Source organism: Chlamydomonas reinhardtii, chromosome 1 (assembly GCF_000002595.2).
Source record: "Chlamydomonas reinhardtii strain CC-503 cw92 mt+ chromosome 1, whole genome shotgun sequence".
In the NCBI taxonomy this organism is placed as follows: Eukaryota; Viridiplantae; Chlorophyta; class Chlorophyceae; order Chlamydomonadales; family Chlamydomonadaceae; genus Chlamydomonas; species Chlamydomonas reinhardtii.
The window spans coordinates 3,308,759-3,326,902 of NC_057004.1; the positions used below are offsets into that span (position 1 = coordinate 3,308,759).

The window sequence follows — 18,144 nt, forward strand, 5'->3', positions numbered from 1 at the left end:
TTCCCGCAGGTAGGAATGTATTCAGAATCTATATTTGTTCCTAGCACGTTCACGTCTGCGCGGGGAACAGCGGAAGCAACCAAAACTCCGACTCGTCGGTTGACGGCCAGACGATTGACCTCAACCAAACGACCGACGACCCGGCCAGGGCGTGATACATTACTGCAGATTGAGGTGCCGGAGCGTAGTGCGGCCCAGGCGAGCGGTGGACGAAGCAAGCTCGTCACACCTTGCCAGCGGTGTTCGGGGACCTGCGCACACAGCCGCACCGCCCTTTCCTCATCCTCCACGCCCTCGCCCGTCTACCGCCACCGCCTCCGCGAGCGCCTCCGCCCACACGCCCCAGGCCTCTGGATCGCGCGCCTCCGCCGCCTGCTCCACGTGCACAAACGCGCCAAAGCACGACCGGCCGCCCCTGCCTCTTCCTCTGCCGCCGCCGCTCCAACTCCCCGTCGAACCCACATCACAGCGGCCACCTCCCGCCAGCACACCCACCGCCGCCCCCTCCTCCGCCGCCCCCTCCTCCGCGGCAGCGACTGGGCCGCCCTCATCTGCGGGTCGGCCGCAGCACTCGCACCGCGGCACCCCATTGACCACACGCCCAAACACGTTGCGCGTGGCTGCCAGGGGGCAGGCCGGGTCGTCAGGCGGCAGATGGACAGCCCAGCCCAGCCCCTGCTGCTGCTGACGCAGCCCCGCCTCCACCGCCTCGGCCTTCACCTGCGCTTCCGCCTCATCCCCCCCCACCGACCCCACAGCCTCAGCCTCGGCCGCCTTTGCCGCCGCCGCCACCGCCGCCGCCCGGCCCAGCGCGCGCGCCACCGCCGCCACCGCGGTGTCGCTGCGGCCGTAGAAGGCGCTGGCGTTGCGGCCGAAGCCGCCTGAGGCGAACACGGTGGAGTACGGACAGCTGGCGTCGGCCTTGCCGTGCAGCTGCAGGAACACCACACGCGGCGGCAGCAGCTGCAGGGGCTGCCGGGCATGGGGCTGGCTGGGGTCGGCAGCGGACGGCCGCGGCTGGAGCCGGAGCCGCGGGATGGCCCCGGCTGTATCGCCTGCAACCCCTGTTAGCTCTCGCTCCGCCGCCGCCGCCTCCTGCGGCTCCACCGCCGGCTCCATCACCGCCCCCGCCTGCAGCTCCCCCTCCCCCTGCCCCTCCTCCTCCCCCTCCTCCTCCCCCGCCTCGTCCTCCACCCCGACCTGCTCCTCCTCCTCCGCCTCCTCCGCCTCCAGCCGCAGCAGCGCCATGCTGACCACGTTGAAGGCGTCGTCGGCGTTGTGTGAGGGGTCGCTGGCGGGGTAGCCCAGCCCGGGTAGGCAGCGCGAGTCGTCGCCGGTGGCGGCACGGCGGTGCTTGCCAGACACCACCACGGAGCGAGCCAGGCGGGGCAGCAGCCGGAACAGCGCCACGGCCTGTGGAGGAGGCAGGTGAGGCAGGCGGGGACGGGAGTGGGTGGGGGGTGTTTTGGGGGTGGGGAGCTGAGGGTTGTGGGGGAGCAGGGAGGGCGGGGAGTGGTGGGGATGGGGGCGGGAGACTGGGGTGATGGTGCTACGGCAGTGGTGTTGATTCGTGTGGAGGGTGTGTGGGGGAACCGCGGCTCTGTCGGTACGCGGCTGGGATGACGTTCAGCTGCTGGTGGGGTTGTGCTGGATGCAGGCGGGTTCAGAGGGAGGGGGGACTGGAAGGCGGGTCCGGGCCCGCGACAAGCAGGATGAGTCAGTGAGAAGACTGAGAGTTGCGACGCACTTGCCAGTCGTAACGTGGTCGTAATGTGCCGTTTGCGCACTTGTCGAGAGCCCCAACAGCAGTATTAGATGAACAGTAAACACTGTGCAAAAATAGCTCATGACCTGTCGCGCGGCGGGCTTGCCACGAATCGAAGGCATCCGAAGAGCGCGCCGCGCCAGTCGCGCCTTCTCGACACGTGCAATGACACAATTTCTTGACCAGACACGGTAAACATGTTGGGATTGTATTGTAGGTATAAGGAAGTTGGGAGCACGGTCGTGAATGTGACTCGGCGTCGAGACATGATAAAAGATTGGATTTCGAAAGTCCCTGTTTCCAGCCCCGTACATGATAAACCTTGTTCGTGAGTTCATATGAGCTCTCTGGCGCTGCAAACGTTCTAAAATGCTGCAAGTGTGCTACCTCGTCCCCCGCGGTCAAGTTTGTACCCGTCGCGACTGCCCAGCATGAGCTGGTTCCACACGAGCCCCCACCTCGCATGCCTACCGTCTACGCTAGGCCGGCAGCAAGTACCTTTCTTGTGCACGCGGGGAGGTGGCAAGCCACGCTACGGCTGATGCCTGGCGCCACCCTCCCCCGTCGTACATGTCCCCTACACGCCTCCCACCTTCCCGCCCACACACCTCCACCCCACCCCACCCCGCCCCACGCCTCATCACCACCCCAGCCCCCTGCCCCCACCTGCAGGTCCACCGGCCCCTCGAAGTTGGGGTGCGGCGCGCCCAGGTGCAGCCGCGGCAGGGCCCACCAGGCCCCGGCGCCGGACGGGCGGCGGCCGCCCGCGCGCCCCGCAGCCTCACTCGTAGCCTCACTCGCAGCCACACTCGCAGCTGCGGCACGCGACAGGCCAGGCGTGCCCACTCCGCCCGCCGCTCCTCCTCCTGCCCCGCCTGCTGCTGCCGCCACTGCTGCTGCTGGCCATGCTGCCGGCGTCCCTGGCTCGAGGTCGCCTTCCTCACGCGGCCCAGCAGCAGCAGCAGCCTGCTCCGCCTCCTGCTCCGCCTCCTGCTCCGCCTCCCTCCCGCCGGCCCCCTGCAGACCGCCCTGCCGGCCCTCCCCCCCATGCTGCTGCTCCCCCGCCTGCTCCCCCGCCTGCTCCTCCTCCTCCTCCACCGCCTGCCGGCTCTGCCGCCTCTGCCACCCCGCCTGCAGCTGCTCCGGCTCCTGTGCGGGCTGCGGCCGCACCGCCAGCCACGCCCAGCCCGCCACGAAGCGGCCGCGCGCCGCCCGCTCCAGCAGCAGGCACACCTCCTCGCCCAGAGCCGTGTCGGTGAACACGGCTGGCGGCCGGTAGACGCGCTGAGGGGGGCGCAAGATCGCATGGATGGTGGTGATGATGGGAGGTGCGGGTGCAGGTGTGAGTATGAGTGCAGGGTGGGGCAGGGCGAGAGGGGCGGGGCACGAGTGTGGTGCTTGGGATGGTGCGAGGGTGAAGGGCAGACGGCGCCGCATGCCCCCGGCCCCGGTCACGGCACGTCGGAAGGAACCTAGCTAGGGCAGTTTTTCAATGCTATAGCCATTGGGGGCGGGAGGGGGGTGATGGAGGCGCGGGCAGGGTGGGAGAGGGCCGCGGCTCACCCGCAACGAGCCGGGCATGATGACCCTCTTGCAGTGCTTCGGCGAGGTCGCGCCTGCCAGGCGCCTCACCACCGCGCCCAGGTCCCGTCGCTGCTCGTCGGTTGGAACATACATGTTGGTATCTGAATCATAGTAGGTGCCGGCTGGTATTGAGTCCTCGGGCACGACCAGAGATGCCATGCAGAGCGCGACATCGTTAAGTGTCTCCATGCTCGCGAATCCTTTCGTTGCACAAACTCGGAGTGGGTCATCAAGTCCTAAGAAGTCCAAATAAGGTGTAAAGGAATGAATATGTAGCGAGACGAGGCCGCCCGCGGCTACAAGGAGCAGTAGTGTTGCCACAGAGGCCCTGCCTGGCGACATCCTGCGTTGGGCCTACAGCCCCAGGCCTCTGCGCCGGCGCGTCTGTTGGCTGTTGTTCTTGTATGTGACGCTGCAGCTATATTGTAAGTGGTGAGAGGTAAGAGGGCGCTATGAGTAAGCTGCATTGGGCCGCTGCATGCTTGGCAGCCCGGGACTGCCTGGGCCGGTGCACAGCCAGCCCCCGCATGGGCGTCCCACCATGAAGACACCTAAGCACTACTGCTTTTTAGATCTTACATGCACCCGATTTCAGCGCTTTCCAGCACTCCAGAGCACTCCCAATGCAGGTCTGGCCACGCAGCGCAGGTTGAATTTCAAGGGCCTTGTACGCTCTAGGACACAGGAACTTCAAAAGCACCTACATGTTACTGGCACTGGGCCGCCACGGGCCAACGCGAGTGTCCCTGACGCCACCCCTGCCAGCCCCTGTGGCAGGCAGTGGCGCAGCAAGTCAGGAAGGCACCGCAAAACGTTCTGCCTCCCAGTGCCTCCGCCTCCGTGCGTGTGTGCCATGTAATGCGCAACGCAATGCCAACACAAGTGCCGACACGAAACAAACGAGGGCTATACAATGTGCACACAGCCATATCATAACACGGCTGTATCATACGTACATACATACTGCGTGGCTGGCCCGGGCGCATGCAATCACACACAGTGCTCCACATACCATCCGGCCGTGCGAAACGATTGGCGCGCTTCCTCAGCACGCCCGATTCACCTCCTGTCAGTCGCCTGCTCATTTGTGTGTCATCTTACCTCGCTCACCGCCCACTCTGCCTCCCGCTCCCGGCTCCTCCCGCTCCCGCGCTCCTCCTCCGCAACTGCCACAACCACCGCGGTCACAACTTTGTAGTCGAATGCTGTCCCACCAACGCGTGCATCTGCCTGCACCTCCTCCACCTGCATCTCCTCCACCTCCTCTAGTTCCTTACAGCACCTTCTTGAGCTCCCAGAAGCCGGGCTTCTCCTCCAGCACCTTGCCGGCCTTCTCGGGGCTGGTCACAGCGACCACACGGCCCGCCGAGCCGCGCACGCACTCGATGGCGTCGGCGAAGTTCCTGCGTGGGCGCGTGTGTGCACGTGTGCATGGTAAGCGAGGAGCAAGGGACGAGGAGCGGGCAGGCGGGCAGCTGGGTGGGCAGCGAGGCAGACATTGCAAATAGCGTCCGGAAATACGGAAGTACGTTCGGTACATTGATTTTCATGACCTTGACCAACCGCCGAGTTCGCTCCCGATGTTTCCAAGACTTCACACCAAAATTCGTACAAGCAGTGCGGCGGTACTGCTGCCGATGCAAACCCTAGTTTGCTCGCAACCTTGCGACAACCCTAATTTTTTACCGAGAGCCCCAAACCGCCCGTTCTCGCCCGCTCCCGCCCCTGCCCACATTTGCAACACTCCCGCATTCCCGTCCTAGCCCCCTTCCCTCCCCTCCCTCCCCCCGCCTCCCTCCCTCGCTCCCTCCCTCCCTCCTCCCTCCCTCGCTCCCTCCCTCCCTCCTCCCTCCTCCTTCCCTCCCGCCCCGCCCCGCCCCTCCCTCCCCCCTCCAGCTCTCCACCCACTTGAAGTCCTTGTTGCTGGTGGCCAGGATCTGGTCGCGGCGCTGCTGGCGCTCCTCGTCGCTGACGCCCAGCAGGTGGCGCACCAGCGCGCTGTAGCCCTTGGCGTCGGGCAGCTGGTAGGCGTCGATGTCGCCCATGGTGCCGATGATGGCCTGCAGGGGGGGGGGGGAGCGGGGCGGGTGGGCGCCGGGGTGGGAAGGGAAGGGTGAGGCGGCGTGGAGTGGGGTTCCGGGGGGCAGGGAGATGCAGGCATGACAGGTAAGGCGACGGCGGTGACGGAGCGCAGCGCTGCACTCCACGCCACACCAATGAGCCGCTGCCCAAGGGCGGCTTGCTCCAGCAGGCGGCAGCTCTGAAGGTCGCTCCTCGCCCCCTGTCTACCCTTATCCCTCTTTGCGCCGCCTCCCTGTCCCTCCTGTCCTCCTGTCCTCTCCCCCCTGCCTCCCCTTCCCTGCCCTTGCCCCCCCTGTTTCTGCTTCTCCCCCTCCCTCTCCCCCTCCCCCTCCCTGCCTCCTCTCCCTCTCCCCCTGCCCCTCCCTGCCTCCCCCTCCCCCTCCTCCCCCCCCCCCGCACCTTGGTCAGCTCCTCGCTGCTGAGCTCCAGGCCGCGCAGGTAGGCGGCCGAGCCGTCGTAGCTCTCAATGGTGTCCAGCAGGTTGGGGTCGCTGCAAAGGGGGGTGGGGGAAGGAAAGGGAGGGCGGAGGGCGGGTGGGTTGTGTGCCCGGGACCAATGAAAAAGTCCCATCATCAGAAAGCCCGTGGGTGGTGGCAGTGGTGGTGGGGTTACATTCATGATTATTGGGGGGGGGGGGTTGTAGATACCAGCCCAAACTAAATCAAACCCAATGCAATAGAGCGAGGAGGAGAGCGTGGCCGATGCTTGACAACGGAGTGGCACGCGACAATGGGGGGGGGGGGTGCAAGGATGTTTGGATTATTTGGGGGGTGGGATCCCGGCCGCGTCTGGACCCGTGTAAACGACCCGCGCCATCCATTTGGAATCGGTGGGTGGCATACACACATCCCGGCTCCAAGCCCAGCCTCCCCCGCGTTCTGCCCCCGCCATGCCGCCTTGTCCGCATGTCCCCAACCCTCCCTGCTGCTTTGCGTTGGGTTCGGTTTAGTTTGGGCCGGTATCTACAACCCCTTCCCCCCTCCCCCGCCTCGGCCTGTGCTCCGCTAGCTTGGCTTGGTTCACTTTAGTTTGGGCTGGTAGATACAACCCCGTCCTGCCCCTCCTGCCCCTCCTCCCCCTGCCCCCCCCCCTGCCTGCTCACCGGTAGCTCATGTATGTGAACATGCCGCTGTGCGAGTCGAAGGAGCAGAAGCCGCCGTACGCGCCACCCACCACACGCACGCGGTCCCACAGCCACGTGTTGCCCAGGTACTTCTCAACCACATAGGCCGAGCCCTGGGGCCGGAAGGGGGGAGGAGGAGGAGGAGGAGGAGGAGGGGAGGGGGTTAAAAGGATGTTTGGAAGAGCGGTACAGGATGCACTGAAGACTACAGACGAAGTCGTTACCACATGAGGGGGGAGGGGGATCATGTTCGTGATTAATTAAGGAGGGGGAGGGGAGAGAGGGGGAGGGGGGAGGTGGCGGTGCGAATTTAGATGGCTAAGTGGGAGTTGCGAGGGGAGGCAACGGGACATGGGTGGCTCATGGTAATACCCAACGTGAGGTGGGGCATAAGGTTGAAACTGCATAAACATGTGTAACGTCGGTACAGCTCCGTGCCATTCAACAATGGTCCCAATTGCAGTGGCGACCCCGCGGGTCCTGCTGGCCCCTCCGACTCACACACACAGCATACACATCATACACACACGCACCTGCAGCTCGTAGCCGCCGTCGGCGTACAGGTTGGCGGCCTTAGCCACATAGTTGACCTGTGTGTGTGTGTGTGCGTGTGTGGGTGTGTGTATATGTGTGTGTGTGTGCGTGTGTGGGTGCGTGTGTGTGTGGGTGCGTGTGTGTGTGTGTGTGTGTGTGTGTGTGTGTGTGTGTGTGTGTGGGTGTGTGTATATGTGTGTGTGTGTGTGTGTGTGTGCGTGTGTGGGTGCGTGTGTGTGGAGCGGGTTACGCACGTGAAGCCGGGCGGGCAGGGAACACACAAGCACCGTTGCTACTTGCTTTCAAGTCGCAAACCACATTCCCAGCGAACCCGTGTGCTTACTGAGCACAGCCGAACACACAGCCGCACACACACAGCCGCACACACACAGCCGAACACACACACAGCCGCACACACACAGTCGCACACACACAGCCGCACACACACAGCCGCACACACACAGCCGAACACACACAGCCGCACACACACAGCCGCACACACACAGCCGCACACACACAGCCGCACACACACAGCCGCACACACACAGTCGCACACACACAGCCGTACACACACACAGTCGCACACACACACAGTCGCACACACACAGCCGCACACACACACAGCCGCACACACACAGCCGCACACACACAGTCGCACACACACAGCCGTACACACACAGCCGTACACACACACAGCCGCACACACACACAGTCGCACACACACAGCCGCACACACACACAGCCGCACACACACAGCCGTACATTGGTCACCCATTGCATATCGCATAGTCTGCGTGTCCCCCATCTCGTCTTTTCCAACACAACCGCACACACACAGCCGCACACACACAGCTGCACACACCTGGGTGGGCACGGTGAGGGCCTCGCTGTTGCGCGGCAGCAACAGGCCGCTGCTGGCCCAGTCGTTGGCGCCGGCGGTGGCGGTGGCGGCGGCGGTGGCGGGCAGGGCGGACAGGAAGTCGGCGACGGCGGACTCGGCGGCGGCCAGGGTGGCGTTGTCGGCGGTGAGGTTCACAATGGCGCCCTTGCTGCGGGGGCGGTGGGAGTGGAGAGGGAGGGAGGGAGGGAGGAGCGCGGAAGGGAGGGTGGTTAACTCATGCTGAGTTAAGGAAGAGAGAGGGAGGAATGGGGGCGAGAGCCGGGGTCACGCGCTGACACAGGGCGGGGTGAGAGACCGAGAGAACGGTCCGCGTGAGGGGCCTTGGATCTCTCAGCACACGCAAACACGCATCAAACTTGCGCACACGCACGCGCACAGTCACATGCACGGTGTCGACCCTCTCCCTTGTGCTTCCCTAACACACACAAACACACACACACACACGCCCCCAAACCCCCGCACACACGATGTACCTTGATCACTCCGCTCTCCTCTCCCCCACCCCACCCCCATCCCACCCACCCCCAACCCGCGCACACCCACCGCTGCAGCAGCGCCGCCCTGATGGCCTCCAGGTCCGCGCGCACGGCCTGCCAGCCCTCCTCGCTCTCCACGCGCTTGGCCAGCTGCCGCACGTACTCCAGGTAGCTCAGGCCGCCCATGGCCTCGCCCACCGCGCCCGCCAGCGAGCGCTGCGCGCCCAGGCGTTTGGCGGCGTAGGAGTGGCCGCCGCTGATGATGCCTGCAGGGGGCGGTGCGGGGAGGAGGGAGGGAGGAGGAGGGAGGGAGGAGGTGGTGGTGGTGTGGGGGTGGTGTTGGTGGTGTGTGGGGGCGTGGTGTGGGGGGTTGATGTGTGTGGGGGTGGTGTGGGGGTGGGGTTGCAAGGATGTTTGGAAAAGCGGTACAGGATGTACTGAAGACTCAGACGAAGTCGTTACCACATGAGCGGCCGTGGGGGTGATGTGTGTTGGTGGTGTGGGGGTGGAATGGGGTGGTGGAGTGGTGTGTAGCATCAAGTCGCGAGGTTGTATCTTGCTGGGGAGATGGCCGGCGGCAAACGCGGGCTACACACAAAATGGCCCCAACTCCGCAACAACGATGTCGGTTGTCGGCTGCCCTTCACCACGCCCTCCTTTCCACCACCCCCCGCCGCAACCCCCCCCCTCCGGCCCCTCACCGCTCTCCATGCCGGCCTTGGTCTCCGCCACCATCTGTCCGAACCGTGCCTTGTCGTCCAGGCGCGCCGTGAGCAGCACGTCGCGCATCAGATCCAGCAGGTCAGCCGCCTTGCCGCCCATGGCCTTGCCGCGGATCTGGAGGGGGGGAGGAGTCATGATTAATTAAGAAGTGCAGGCGTAGGCAGGGTGGGGGGAGGGGAATCACATTCATGATTAGTTGGGGGAGGGGCAAGGATGGAACAGGGATATTTAGGGCAGCAGACAGCAGGCGGAGGGGCGCGTGTACCGATGAGGGGGAGGGCGCGGGGGAGAGGAGTGGAAGCGGAGGATCCCAGGCACGACTGGTGAAGAGGATGGCGGTGGGGGTGGCGGTGGAACAGGGGCAGGCTTTGGTGAGGTGCGGTGCGACCCAGCAGCACCTGGCAACGCCTCTTGCCTCCTGACTGGTCAGGTGTGAAGTACCTTCCCCAGACCCCACAGACTCCCCAGACCCACCCACCCACCCACCTCCCCACCCCCTACCCACCCCCCACACCCCCACCCCCCACCCCCTCCCCACCCCTCCCCCAGAGCCCCCACCATGACGTAGGACACGGGCGCCTCCTGCCCGCGCACAGCCGAGGTGAAGGGGTAGACGCTGACGCCGCCGGTCTTGCGGCCGATGCGCTCCGTGAGCTCGATGAAGCTCTCGGTGGCGGTGCCCATCTGGGTCAGGCTGCGGCAGAACAGCGGCACCAGCGGCAGCAGCCGGGCCGGCAGAGAGCGCAGGTCGAAGGCGGCCTGCGGGGGAGGGGGGAGGAGGGGGAGGGGAGGGGAGGAGGAGGGGGAGGGGAGGGGTAGGGAGGAGGAGGGGGTGGCGAGGCAGGTGCCGGGCAGCAGGAGCTCTACTCATGCACCCGCCCCCGTGGACATAAGCTAGCAGACGCACTGGACAGCCCAATAAGTGAAATGTAACAACGCACACACCATGCACGCACGCACGCAGCGCAAGTACACATCAGCGCACACACACACACACACATCACAACACACACACATACACACATACACGCACACACAAGTACACAGTAGCGCCACGCTGCGGCCGTCTCCGCACACACACACCACCCCCCACGCCCCCCCACCTCCAGGTACAGGACGTCGTTGGTGAACAGGTCGTGGCCGAGCAGGGTGGCGCCGTCGGCCAGGGCCTTGGAGGAGGTGGGGACCTGGGGGGGGGGGGGGTTCCATGCATGATTAATTAAGGAAGTGGTAGACGGGGGGTTACATTCATGATTAATTAAGAAGTGAAGTCGTAGGCAGGTGCAGTTGCAGCGTAGACGCGTTGTTACCGATGTCCGTGAAGTCCAGCGGCCAGCTCCAGCGCGTAGACCCGCCGAAGGCTGCTGCTGCTGCTCTCCCATTTTGTCTAAAGACTATTCTAAAGTAGGTTGATCGTATTGTAGTAACGTCAGTAAGATGATCACGTATAGCTCAGTAGCGCTCGGATGCATATGCGGATGCGAGTGCAACGCGACCGCCGCTGGACTTTCCTATACCCGACTTGCTTTGTACTCACCTGCGCGCCGCGAGCGCAGGGGGGAGGAGGGAAGGGAAGGGGCACGGGCAGGTGGGGCGGGGGCGAGGACAGTGAGGGTTGCGGCATTGTGTGTGGGGGCGACAACGAGAATCGGTCGATGTGGACGAGTGTGCGGCCCACACGGCTGGCGCCGCCTTTTCCACCTCCCCACCCCCCGCTCGTGCGGTCGTGCAGTCGTGTGCAGTCGTGCAGTCACGCAGGCGGCTGTGGCGTACTCCTTACCTTGGTGATGGTCTTGGGGATGTCGGACAGCTTCAGGGCGGGGATGCAGGCCAGGGCCTCGGGGCTGTCGGGTGTCTCCTGCAGCTCCTTGAGCGCGTGCGTGTTGGCCACCACCGCCTCCAGCTAAGGAAGAGGGGGAGGGAGGGATGAGGAGAGGAGGGAGAGGAGGTTGGAAGGGAGCATGTAGGTACGGCAAGTGTTATAAAGCTGGGTGAGAAGCAGGTGTGGAGGAAGTGGAGGAAGTGCGGGCGGGGAGGTCAAGCAGGTGCTCGGCCGGGCGCACTTCGGGACAGCCGTTCCCATGCCCTCCACTCTCTTCCGCCTCCAAAACCCCTTTTACTCCTCCTCCTCCTGCTGCTGCTGCTTACCCCGCCCCCCCCCCCCCCCACACACACACACACACTCACGTCCTCCTCCTTCATGGCGGCGCGCGCCCGCTCCAGCTCCGCCTTCTCCGCCGCCTCAATGGCCGCGGCCTTGGCGCTGTCGGGCAGCAGCCGCACCGCCACACGGTGCCTGTAGGGATGGGGAGAACGCGGGGGAAGGGAGGCGGCAGGCGGGGAGGCGTGAGCGCGGGCAAGAATCGAGCGGACACACGAAGCGAACACGTACCCTATGTATCCTAGGAACCCCGCCCGCCTCTTCCCCCCTCCTCCCTTAGCCTCTCCCCTTCTCCTCCCCCTCCCTCTCCCCCCCCCCAACCCCGCCCTGTGTACCTTTGTACCTGGCTACGACTTCACTTCGTAAACTTAATGCATGTAATCCCCAAGCCCCTGCACCTACTTGTTGTCCAGCAGGTACTTGCGGATGAGCGGGCCGAACACGTCGCCGCCCGCAGCCAGCTTGGACTTGAAGCTGGCCAGCGCGTCCTCCCACTGAGAGGGCAGGGCGAGGAGCGGGGGGGGGGAGAGTTACACTCATTTCTTGATCTCATTTATTACTAGCTAAGAAAATGGTCGGGGGGGCCGGGGGCAAGGGTGAGGGAGAGGGAGGTTCCCAGGCGTGTGTTGTGTGTCGCTCGGCGATGGCGGTGATGATCAGACAGAGACAGGACATAACTTGTTGGTTATGCTTGTTGGTTGGGAGGGTAAACTACATCATTGCCCAAATGACGCTTACATGATTTGCAGTCTGTGTTTGGCCCCCCCAGCACCACAGGCTCGCTGGCCTCGCCTCCTCCACAACCCATATCCACATATATAATACACGCACTATCCCTCTCCCCTGCTGCTTTCCGCCCACCCACCCTTCCCCTCACCCACCCAACCCCCCCACCCACCCACCCATCCGCCCGCACCTGCATCTGCGTGAAGGGGTCCTGGTCGTAGATCCAGGCGCCCACCGCGCGCAGCATGAGGCTGAGGCCGCGCGGGAAGGAGCCGGTGTTGTTCTCGCGCAGGCTGAACTCAATGGTGTTGACGGCGGCCTCCACGGCCGAGGCGGAGAAGCCGCTGTCCGCCAGCTCCTGCAGCTTGGTCAGGATGAGCGAGTCCACCTGGGGGGGGGGGGGGCGGGTGTGTGTGGCGAGAGGGGAGGGGAAGGAGGTGGGAGGGTTGCATAGATGGTTGAAAACGGGGTGGGAATCGGGGAGGTGTGGGGGTTGCAGAGGGTGTCGAAAGCGGGAAGAGGAGCAGGAGAGGGCGGGCCAAGTGGCCTCCTCCCCCTCCCCTCCTCCCCCTCCCCTCCGCTCCTCTCCCCTCCTCCCCCTCCCCTCCCCCTCCCCCTCCCCCTCCCCCCCAGCCCCTCCGCACCTTGTCGGCCTCCGCCGGGTCCACGCCCTTGAGCCCCAGGGTGAAGCAGGGCTGCTTGAGGTCGTCGTCAATGCCGCCGCCAATCACCGCCGCGCCCAGCCGGGAGTCGTTCAGCGCCTTGCGCAGCGGGGCTGCAAGGTGGTGCAGGAGGGGTGGGTACACCACGGGGTCACATTCAATGAAAAGTATAGCTGTCGCCAGGTACTGTGTGTGTGTGTGTGTGTAGAGGCAGGCGGCACACTACAGGACAGTCGGGGTGCCTCTCCCCTCCCCCTCCGCTCCTCCTCCCCCTCCTCCTCCTCCTCCTCCTCCCCCCCTCCCCCTCCTCCCTCCCCTCCTCCTCCCCTCCCCTCCCCTCCTCACCCGCGGGTGTGCCCAGCAGCAGGTAGTCCAGGAAGCCCAGCGCCAACTCCGTTTCCACATCCAGGGGCGTGTCAGACAGCACCCAGCTCAGACCCACGTACGCCTTCTGCGCCTCGCCGCCGCCGCCGCCCGCCGCACCGCCCTCCTCCTCGCCCTCCTCGCCCGCGCCCGCGGCATAGTACTCGGTCACGGTGCGCGGCTCGTGCATCAGAGCCTGCGCCATGGGCACAGGGCCGGTGGGGAGGCGCGGGAAACGTCAGGTGACACGTACGCGCCGCCCTGCTCTCCCCTTCCCCGCTCTTCCCACCGCGCTCCCCACGGCCACATCCCCTCCCCCCTCCCCTCTTCCCTCACTGCAGCCGCTACCCTGCCTTCCCGCTCCCGCCGCCCCGCCCCCCCGCCCCCGCCGCCCCGCGCCCCCGCCCCCTCCCCCCCCCCCCACCCTGGACTCCGCGGACATTGGTAACGACGACTACCGTGTACCTTTGTACCTGGCTACGACTTCACTTCGTAAACTTGATGCATGTAACCCCACGATGTAACCCCACGATATAACCCCACGATGTAACCCCACGATGTAACCCCACGATGTAACCCCCACCTGTGTGGCCACTGCGCTGTCCACGGGCCGGCGCTCGAACTCGCTGAGGAAGCCGTCCAGCAGCTGCAGCCGCTTCACCGGCTCGTCGTCGCCATAGAACCAGAAGCTGTGAGGGGCCGGGGGGGAGGAGGGAGGGTGGGCGAGAGAGGGGGCGCGTGAGAGGGTCAGCGCGATTGAGAATGAGAGGCACAGGAATGGAGCAGCTGGTCAGCTTGAGCAGGCGGGACCCGATACAGTACATGGGACACGCGCTTGCGTGGCCCCATGCCTGGCCCCATACCTGGCCCCATACCTGGCCACCCGCCTTCCCGTGTCTCCGGCCGCTGCAGCCGCGGCTACTGCACCCCATCCTCCGGCACCCTGCCCTGCCCCGCCCCCCGCTACCCGACTCCTCCATGAACTCTTGCCTGCCCCCGCTCCCAGCCCCCCGCTCCCAGCTCCCCGCTCCCAGTGTAACGAGCATGCCCTTTTGGAACCGGGTTCATAACACCCAGCCTCCTGCATGATTTGATGCCTGCCCCCTGCCCCCTGCCCCCCCTCCGGCCCCCTGCCTTCTCACCGGGCGTTGGAGGGGTGGTAGTATTTGGCATGGAAGTCCTGGAACTGCTCAAAGGTGAGCTTGGGGATCACCTCGGGGTCGCCGCCGCTGTCGTGCCTGTGGGGTGGGGTGGGGGTGGTGGAGGGGAGGGTAGAGAGGGGAGGAGGAGAGAAGGGGAGGAGAGGTGGGGAGGGGAGCGGGTGGGCGAGGCAGCTGAGCGCAGGCGGGGAGTGGGAGGTGGAGGGCGTGTGGCGCACCCCGTCCTTCTGTTTTCCAATCGCACACACGCACACACACACACGTGCGGCCCTCGCCCCCCCCCCACCTGTAGGTGTTGGATGGGAAGAGCGCCTGCTGCACCACGCGGTAGTAGACCGAGTCGGGTGACGAGTACACGCCCTTCATCTCGTTGAACACCACGCCCTTGTACGTCAACGGCTCCTGCGGGGGCGGGCGGGCGGGCGGGCGGGCGGGGTCAGGCGTCAGCCCAGCCATTCCCTACACCAACCCCAAATCCGGGCCCTTAACCCCCAACCTGCTCCGTCTCCTCCTCGCTCTATTGTATCTACAGCCCTCCTCCCGCTCCCTTCCTCCCCATCCCGTGCCCCCATCCCCTCCCTCGCTCCCCCCCCCAAACCCGCCCCCCCCGCGCGACTATTTCGACTATTTCCTTACGAGATTGGTTCACAGTTAACACCCCCCCCCTAACCCGCCCCCCCCCGCCCCCCCCCACCTCCTTGTTGTCCAGCTCGTAGTGCCAGCCCTCCTGCTCGAACACGCGGCGGTCGGACACGCAGCGCGGGTGGAACACGGCGTCCAGGTACACGTCCACCAGGTTGTAAAAGTCCTGGGGGGGAGAAGACATGTGGGGGAGGAGATGTGGGGGAGGAGATGTGGGGGAGGAGGTTGGGGGGGAGGAGAGGGGTCGAGGGAGGGGTGAGAGGGAGGTGTCAGAGGGGTGAAGAGGGTGGTACCCAGCCTAGGAGGCGTGACACACGAACCATAGCAGGCGCCCCCCAACACACACGCAATCGCACACTCGCATACAGACCTGGCTGTTGGTGGAGGCCACTGGGTAGCAGGTGCGGTCGGGGTAGGTGAAGGCGTTGAGGAAGGTGTTGAGCGAGCTCTTCATCAGCTCCACAAACGGCTCCTGTGCACGCATAGGGTGAGTTGGGTTGGCATTGGCGTTGGCGTTGGCGTTTGGGTTGGGGCGTCTGGGGAACGTAAGCGGATTGTTTGCGCCAGAGTGGCAGGAAAGCCACATTGCCTCTCTGCACCGTCGGTCTTTATTCCTTTCCTGCCGTCGTTCTCCTCCTCTCCCACCCGTCCTCCCCGCTCCAACCCAACCCAGCATCCGGCACCTTGATGGGGTACTTGCGGCTGCCGCACAGCACCGAGTGCTCCAGGATGTGCGGGATGCCGGTGGAGTCGTCCACGGGCGTGCGGAACACCACACCAAACGTCTTGTTCTCGTCGCTGTTGAGGACGCTGATCACCTCGGCACCTGATAGAGCGCAGCGGGAGAGAGATAATGGATGGGGAGGGAGGGGTGTAGATACCAGCCCAAACTGAGGGGTTGCTGGGAGTGGAGTGGCAGGGGAACGCACGGGAGGGGAGCTGGGGCCGGCCTCGTGGCAAGCTCTGCTGGTCCAACATAAAAACACCCCACGGCGCACGCTCCCTCCGCCTCCGGCGAGCCCCGGCTAGAGCCCCCGCCGCCCCGGCTAGAGTCCCCGCCGCCCCGGGCCTGGACCCGCGATCACCTCGCTCCCTCCGTGTTCCTGCTGCGCGTGTTGCTGCTGCTGCCGCCCAAATCGGTTGCGCTGCTGCCGGGTGTGTCAGCTGCTGCGGCCCGATGCCGCCCGCCTCTACCAACACTAACCGCAACCTTGGTCGCCGTCGCCGTGCATCGCGACGGCGACTTCCTCTCCCTGCTCCTCCCTCCTTACCCGCTCCCCCCCGCAGGGTACTCACCCCAACCAAACACCGGCCCGGTCATGCGCCCATGCGCACCCCCTTGCCCCTCTCCCCCCGTGCAGTCCCCTCCTCAACCAAACTCCGCCTCAGCCCTCACCACCCTCGCACTTCACCCCAGCGCACCCTACCCACGGCATACATTCCCCCCATCCCCCCCTCCCCTTCTCCCTCCTCCTCTCCCCCCCTCCCCCTCCCCTCACCCCCCCTCACCCCCGCCCCACCGGTCTTGTCGTGCGTGTACATGAGCACGTGGCTGCCGTACTCCTTGACGTACTGCTGCCGGGTCAGCGTGAAGCCGTGCGCCTTCGACACCACGCCGGCGGGCGCGGGCGGCGCCGCCACGGCGGGCGCGGCGGAGGCCAGGCAGCGCAGAGCGGAGCGGCTGGCGGAGGCGGCGCCTGTAGGGTGTAGTCAGTGGGGCGTGTGTGTGTGTGTGTGTGTGTGTGTGTGTGTGTGTTTGTGTGTGTGTGTGTGTGTGTGTGTGTGTGTGTGTGTGTGTGTGTGTGTGTGTGTGTGTGTGTGTGTGTGTGTGTGTGTGTGCGTGCGTGTGTGTGTGTGAACGGGTTGTGGCGAGGTTGCGATCGTCAGGCAGGTGGCGGCGGCGGCGGGTTGCCGTGCAATTGTCCGACTGCACTGCCCGACTGCACACGCGCGGTCACATACACATACACATCGTCACGCCCCCCCGTGCACCCCAGTGCACGCCCGGTGCACCCCTGCTGCACCCCAGCGCGGGGGGCCCGGGCGCGGTCTTGCCCCTGACCCCCAAGGCCTGACACAGCCCACGTGCCCGCACAACAGCTGCACGCCCCCACTCCTAACCTCACCGCCCGGCCACCCCCCAGCGCGCGCACGCACGCACGCACGCACGCACGCACGCACGCACGCACGCACGCACGCACGCACGCACGCACGCACGCACGCACACACACACACACACACACACACACACACACACACACACACACACACACACACACACACACACACACACACACATACACACACACACAGGTGCGCCCCGCCTACGTCCACGCACGCACCCGGCATGCGGCGCAGCGCGGGCGCCATGAGGCCGGCGGCGGCGAAGGAGGAGGCGCCGGAGGCGGGCAGGCGCAGCGGCATCGGGCGCTGCGGTGTAGTGTGTGCGGGACAGGGCCAATGGTAAGCTAAAAGGACGGTGAATGGCTTGCCTATTGCATGCGTGAGGTCATGTGAGGATGCATGTTCGTAAGGGTGGTGTGGGCGGGTGAGTGGTGTGAGGCAGGCCTGGCGGAAGCTGAGTGGCGGAGGCAGGTCAGCCTGACGTTGTCGCGACGACGAGGGGCGTCTATTAGGGCTCCCGGCGCGAGTGGTTGGCCAGGCGCGAAAGGCATGCGCATACGCCGATCAAGGCGGCTATCATCCAATGGGGTAATCCCTACTGGCGTCGACAGGAGATTACCGCTTGCGAGGGACTCGCGAGGGATCTCCGATGCTGAACCACACACGCGACGAGAGGGGCCCAAATGCATGCCGTCTGGGCAGGCTGCTCCAGCCATTGCCTGGTTTGTGTTGCTTCGTATACAAGAAATGCGACTTCTGGCTCTGGGACAGGCCACAAAACACATAGTGCACGCGCACTCACCGAGGCCCCAGGCAGCGGCACCGCAGGCACCGACGAGCGGCCCACACCAGCGCTAGCGCTGGCTAGTCCGCGCTTGACGGTCGACATGTTTGCAGCCATCAGCGCACGCGCCCTCAGGAGCAAAGTTGAAGTGAACGACGCCAGTCGTTCTACAAAGTACTACTTCACAACTAGGTAGCTGTCACTTAGATCTATTGATATGATGAAGTTTGGTGGACTGGAGCCCTGCGAGGGAGTTGCATCATTCCACATCGGTGGTCCATGCACATGTTTTTTTTGTTTACTGGCGTTGAGGGCTGCCAAGTGTGCCTATTGA

The 18,144-nt window shown here is 65.3% G+C and overlaps 2 protein-coding genes across 2 annotated transcripts; both read right to left on the reverse strand.

Annotated features, from left to right (window-relative positions):
- Nucleotides 1–82: 82 nt before the first annotated feature.
- Nucleotides 83–3,768, reverse strand: CHLRE_01g020887v5 (uncharacterized protein). The gene is made up of 3 exons (XM_043058468.1): nt 3,329–3,768; nt 2,432–3,049; nt 83–1,413 (listed from the first exon to the last, which is right to left on the reverse strand). The coding sequence occupies exons 1-3, from the start codon at nt 3,536–3,538 to the stop codon at nt 280–282; spliced, it is 1,962 nt and encodes a 653-aa protein (XP_042928382.1). The 5' UTR covers nt 3,539–3,768; the 3' UTR covers nt 83–279.
- Nucleotides 3,769–3,912: 144 nt separating this feature from the next.
- On the reverse strand, nt 3,913–18,018 carry CHLRE_01g020918v5 (uncharacterized protein). Its single transcript, XM_043058469.1, has 25 exons — nt 17,829–18,018; nt 17,245–17,332; nt 16,423–16,599; nt 15,586–15,728; nt 15,273–15,374; nt 14,955–15,068; nt 14,547–14,662; nt 14,243–14,338; nt 13,684–13,789; nt 13,083–13,296; nt 12,720–12,850; nt 12,266–12,463; nt 11,752–11,843; nt 11,376–11,484; nt 10,969–11,091; nt 10,292–10,375; nt 9,747–9,947; nt 9,167–9,302; nt 8,533–8,731; nt 7,951–8,137; nt 7,088–7,144; nt 6,534–6,667; nt 5,831–5,921; nt 5,258–5,409; nt 3,913–4,752 (listed from the first exon to the last, which is right to left on the reverse strand). The coding sequence occupies exons 1-25, from the start codon at nt 17,913–17,915 to the stop codon at nt 4,623–4,625; spliced, it is 3,267 nt and encodes a 1,088-aa protein (XP_042928383.1). The 5' UTR covers nt 17,916–18,018; the 3' UTR covers nt 3,913–4,622.
- Between the last annotated feature and the right edge of the window lie 126 nt (nt 18,019–18,144).

What these genes read in the sequence shown, in the direction of transcription:
- CHLRE_01g020918v5 (XM_043058469.1), bottom strand. Translation starts at nt 17,915, where the DNA reads ATGTCGACCGTCAAGCGCGGACTAGCCAGCGCTAGCGCTGGTGTGGGC. An exon ending in ACCCCTTCACGCAGATGCAG is followed by an intron (nt 11,844 to 12,265) that starts GTGCGGGCGGAT and finishes CTGCCCTCTCAG; the next exon opens with TGGGAGGACGCGCTGGCCAG. An exon ending in ACGACGTCCTGTACCTGGAG is followed by an intron (nt 9,948 to 10,291) that starts GTGGGGGGGCGT and finishes CCTCCCCCGCAG; the next exon opens with GCCGCCTTCGACCTGCGCTC.
- CHLRE_01g020887v5 (XM_043058468.1), bottom strand. Translation starts at nt 3,538, where the DNA reads ATGGAGACACTTAACGATGTCGCGCTCTGCATGGCATCTCTGGTCGTG. An exon ending in TCATGCCCGGCTCGTTGCGG is followed by an intron (nt 3,050 to 3,328) that starts GTGAGCCGCGGC and finishes CGCCCCCCTCAG; the next exon opens with CGCGTCTACCGGCCGCCAGC. An exon ending in AGGGGCCGGTGGACCTGCAG is followed by an intron (nt 1,414 to 2,431) that starts GTGGGGGCAGGG and finishes CCTCCTCCACAG; the next exon opens with GCCGTGGCGCTGTTCCGGCT.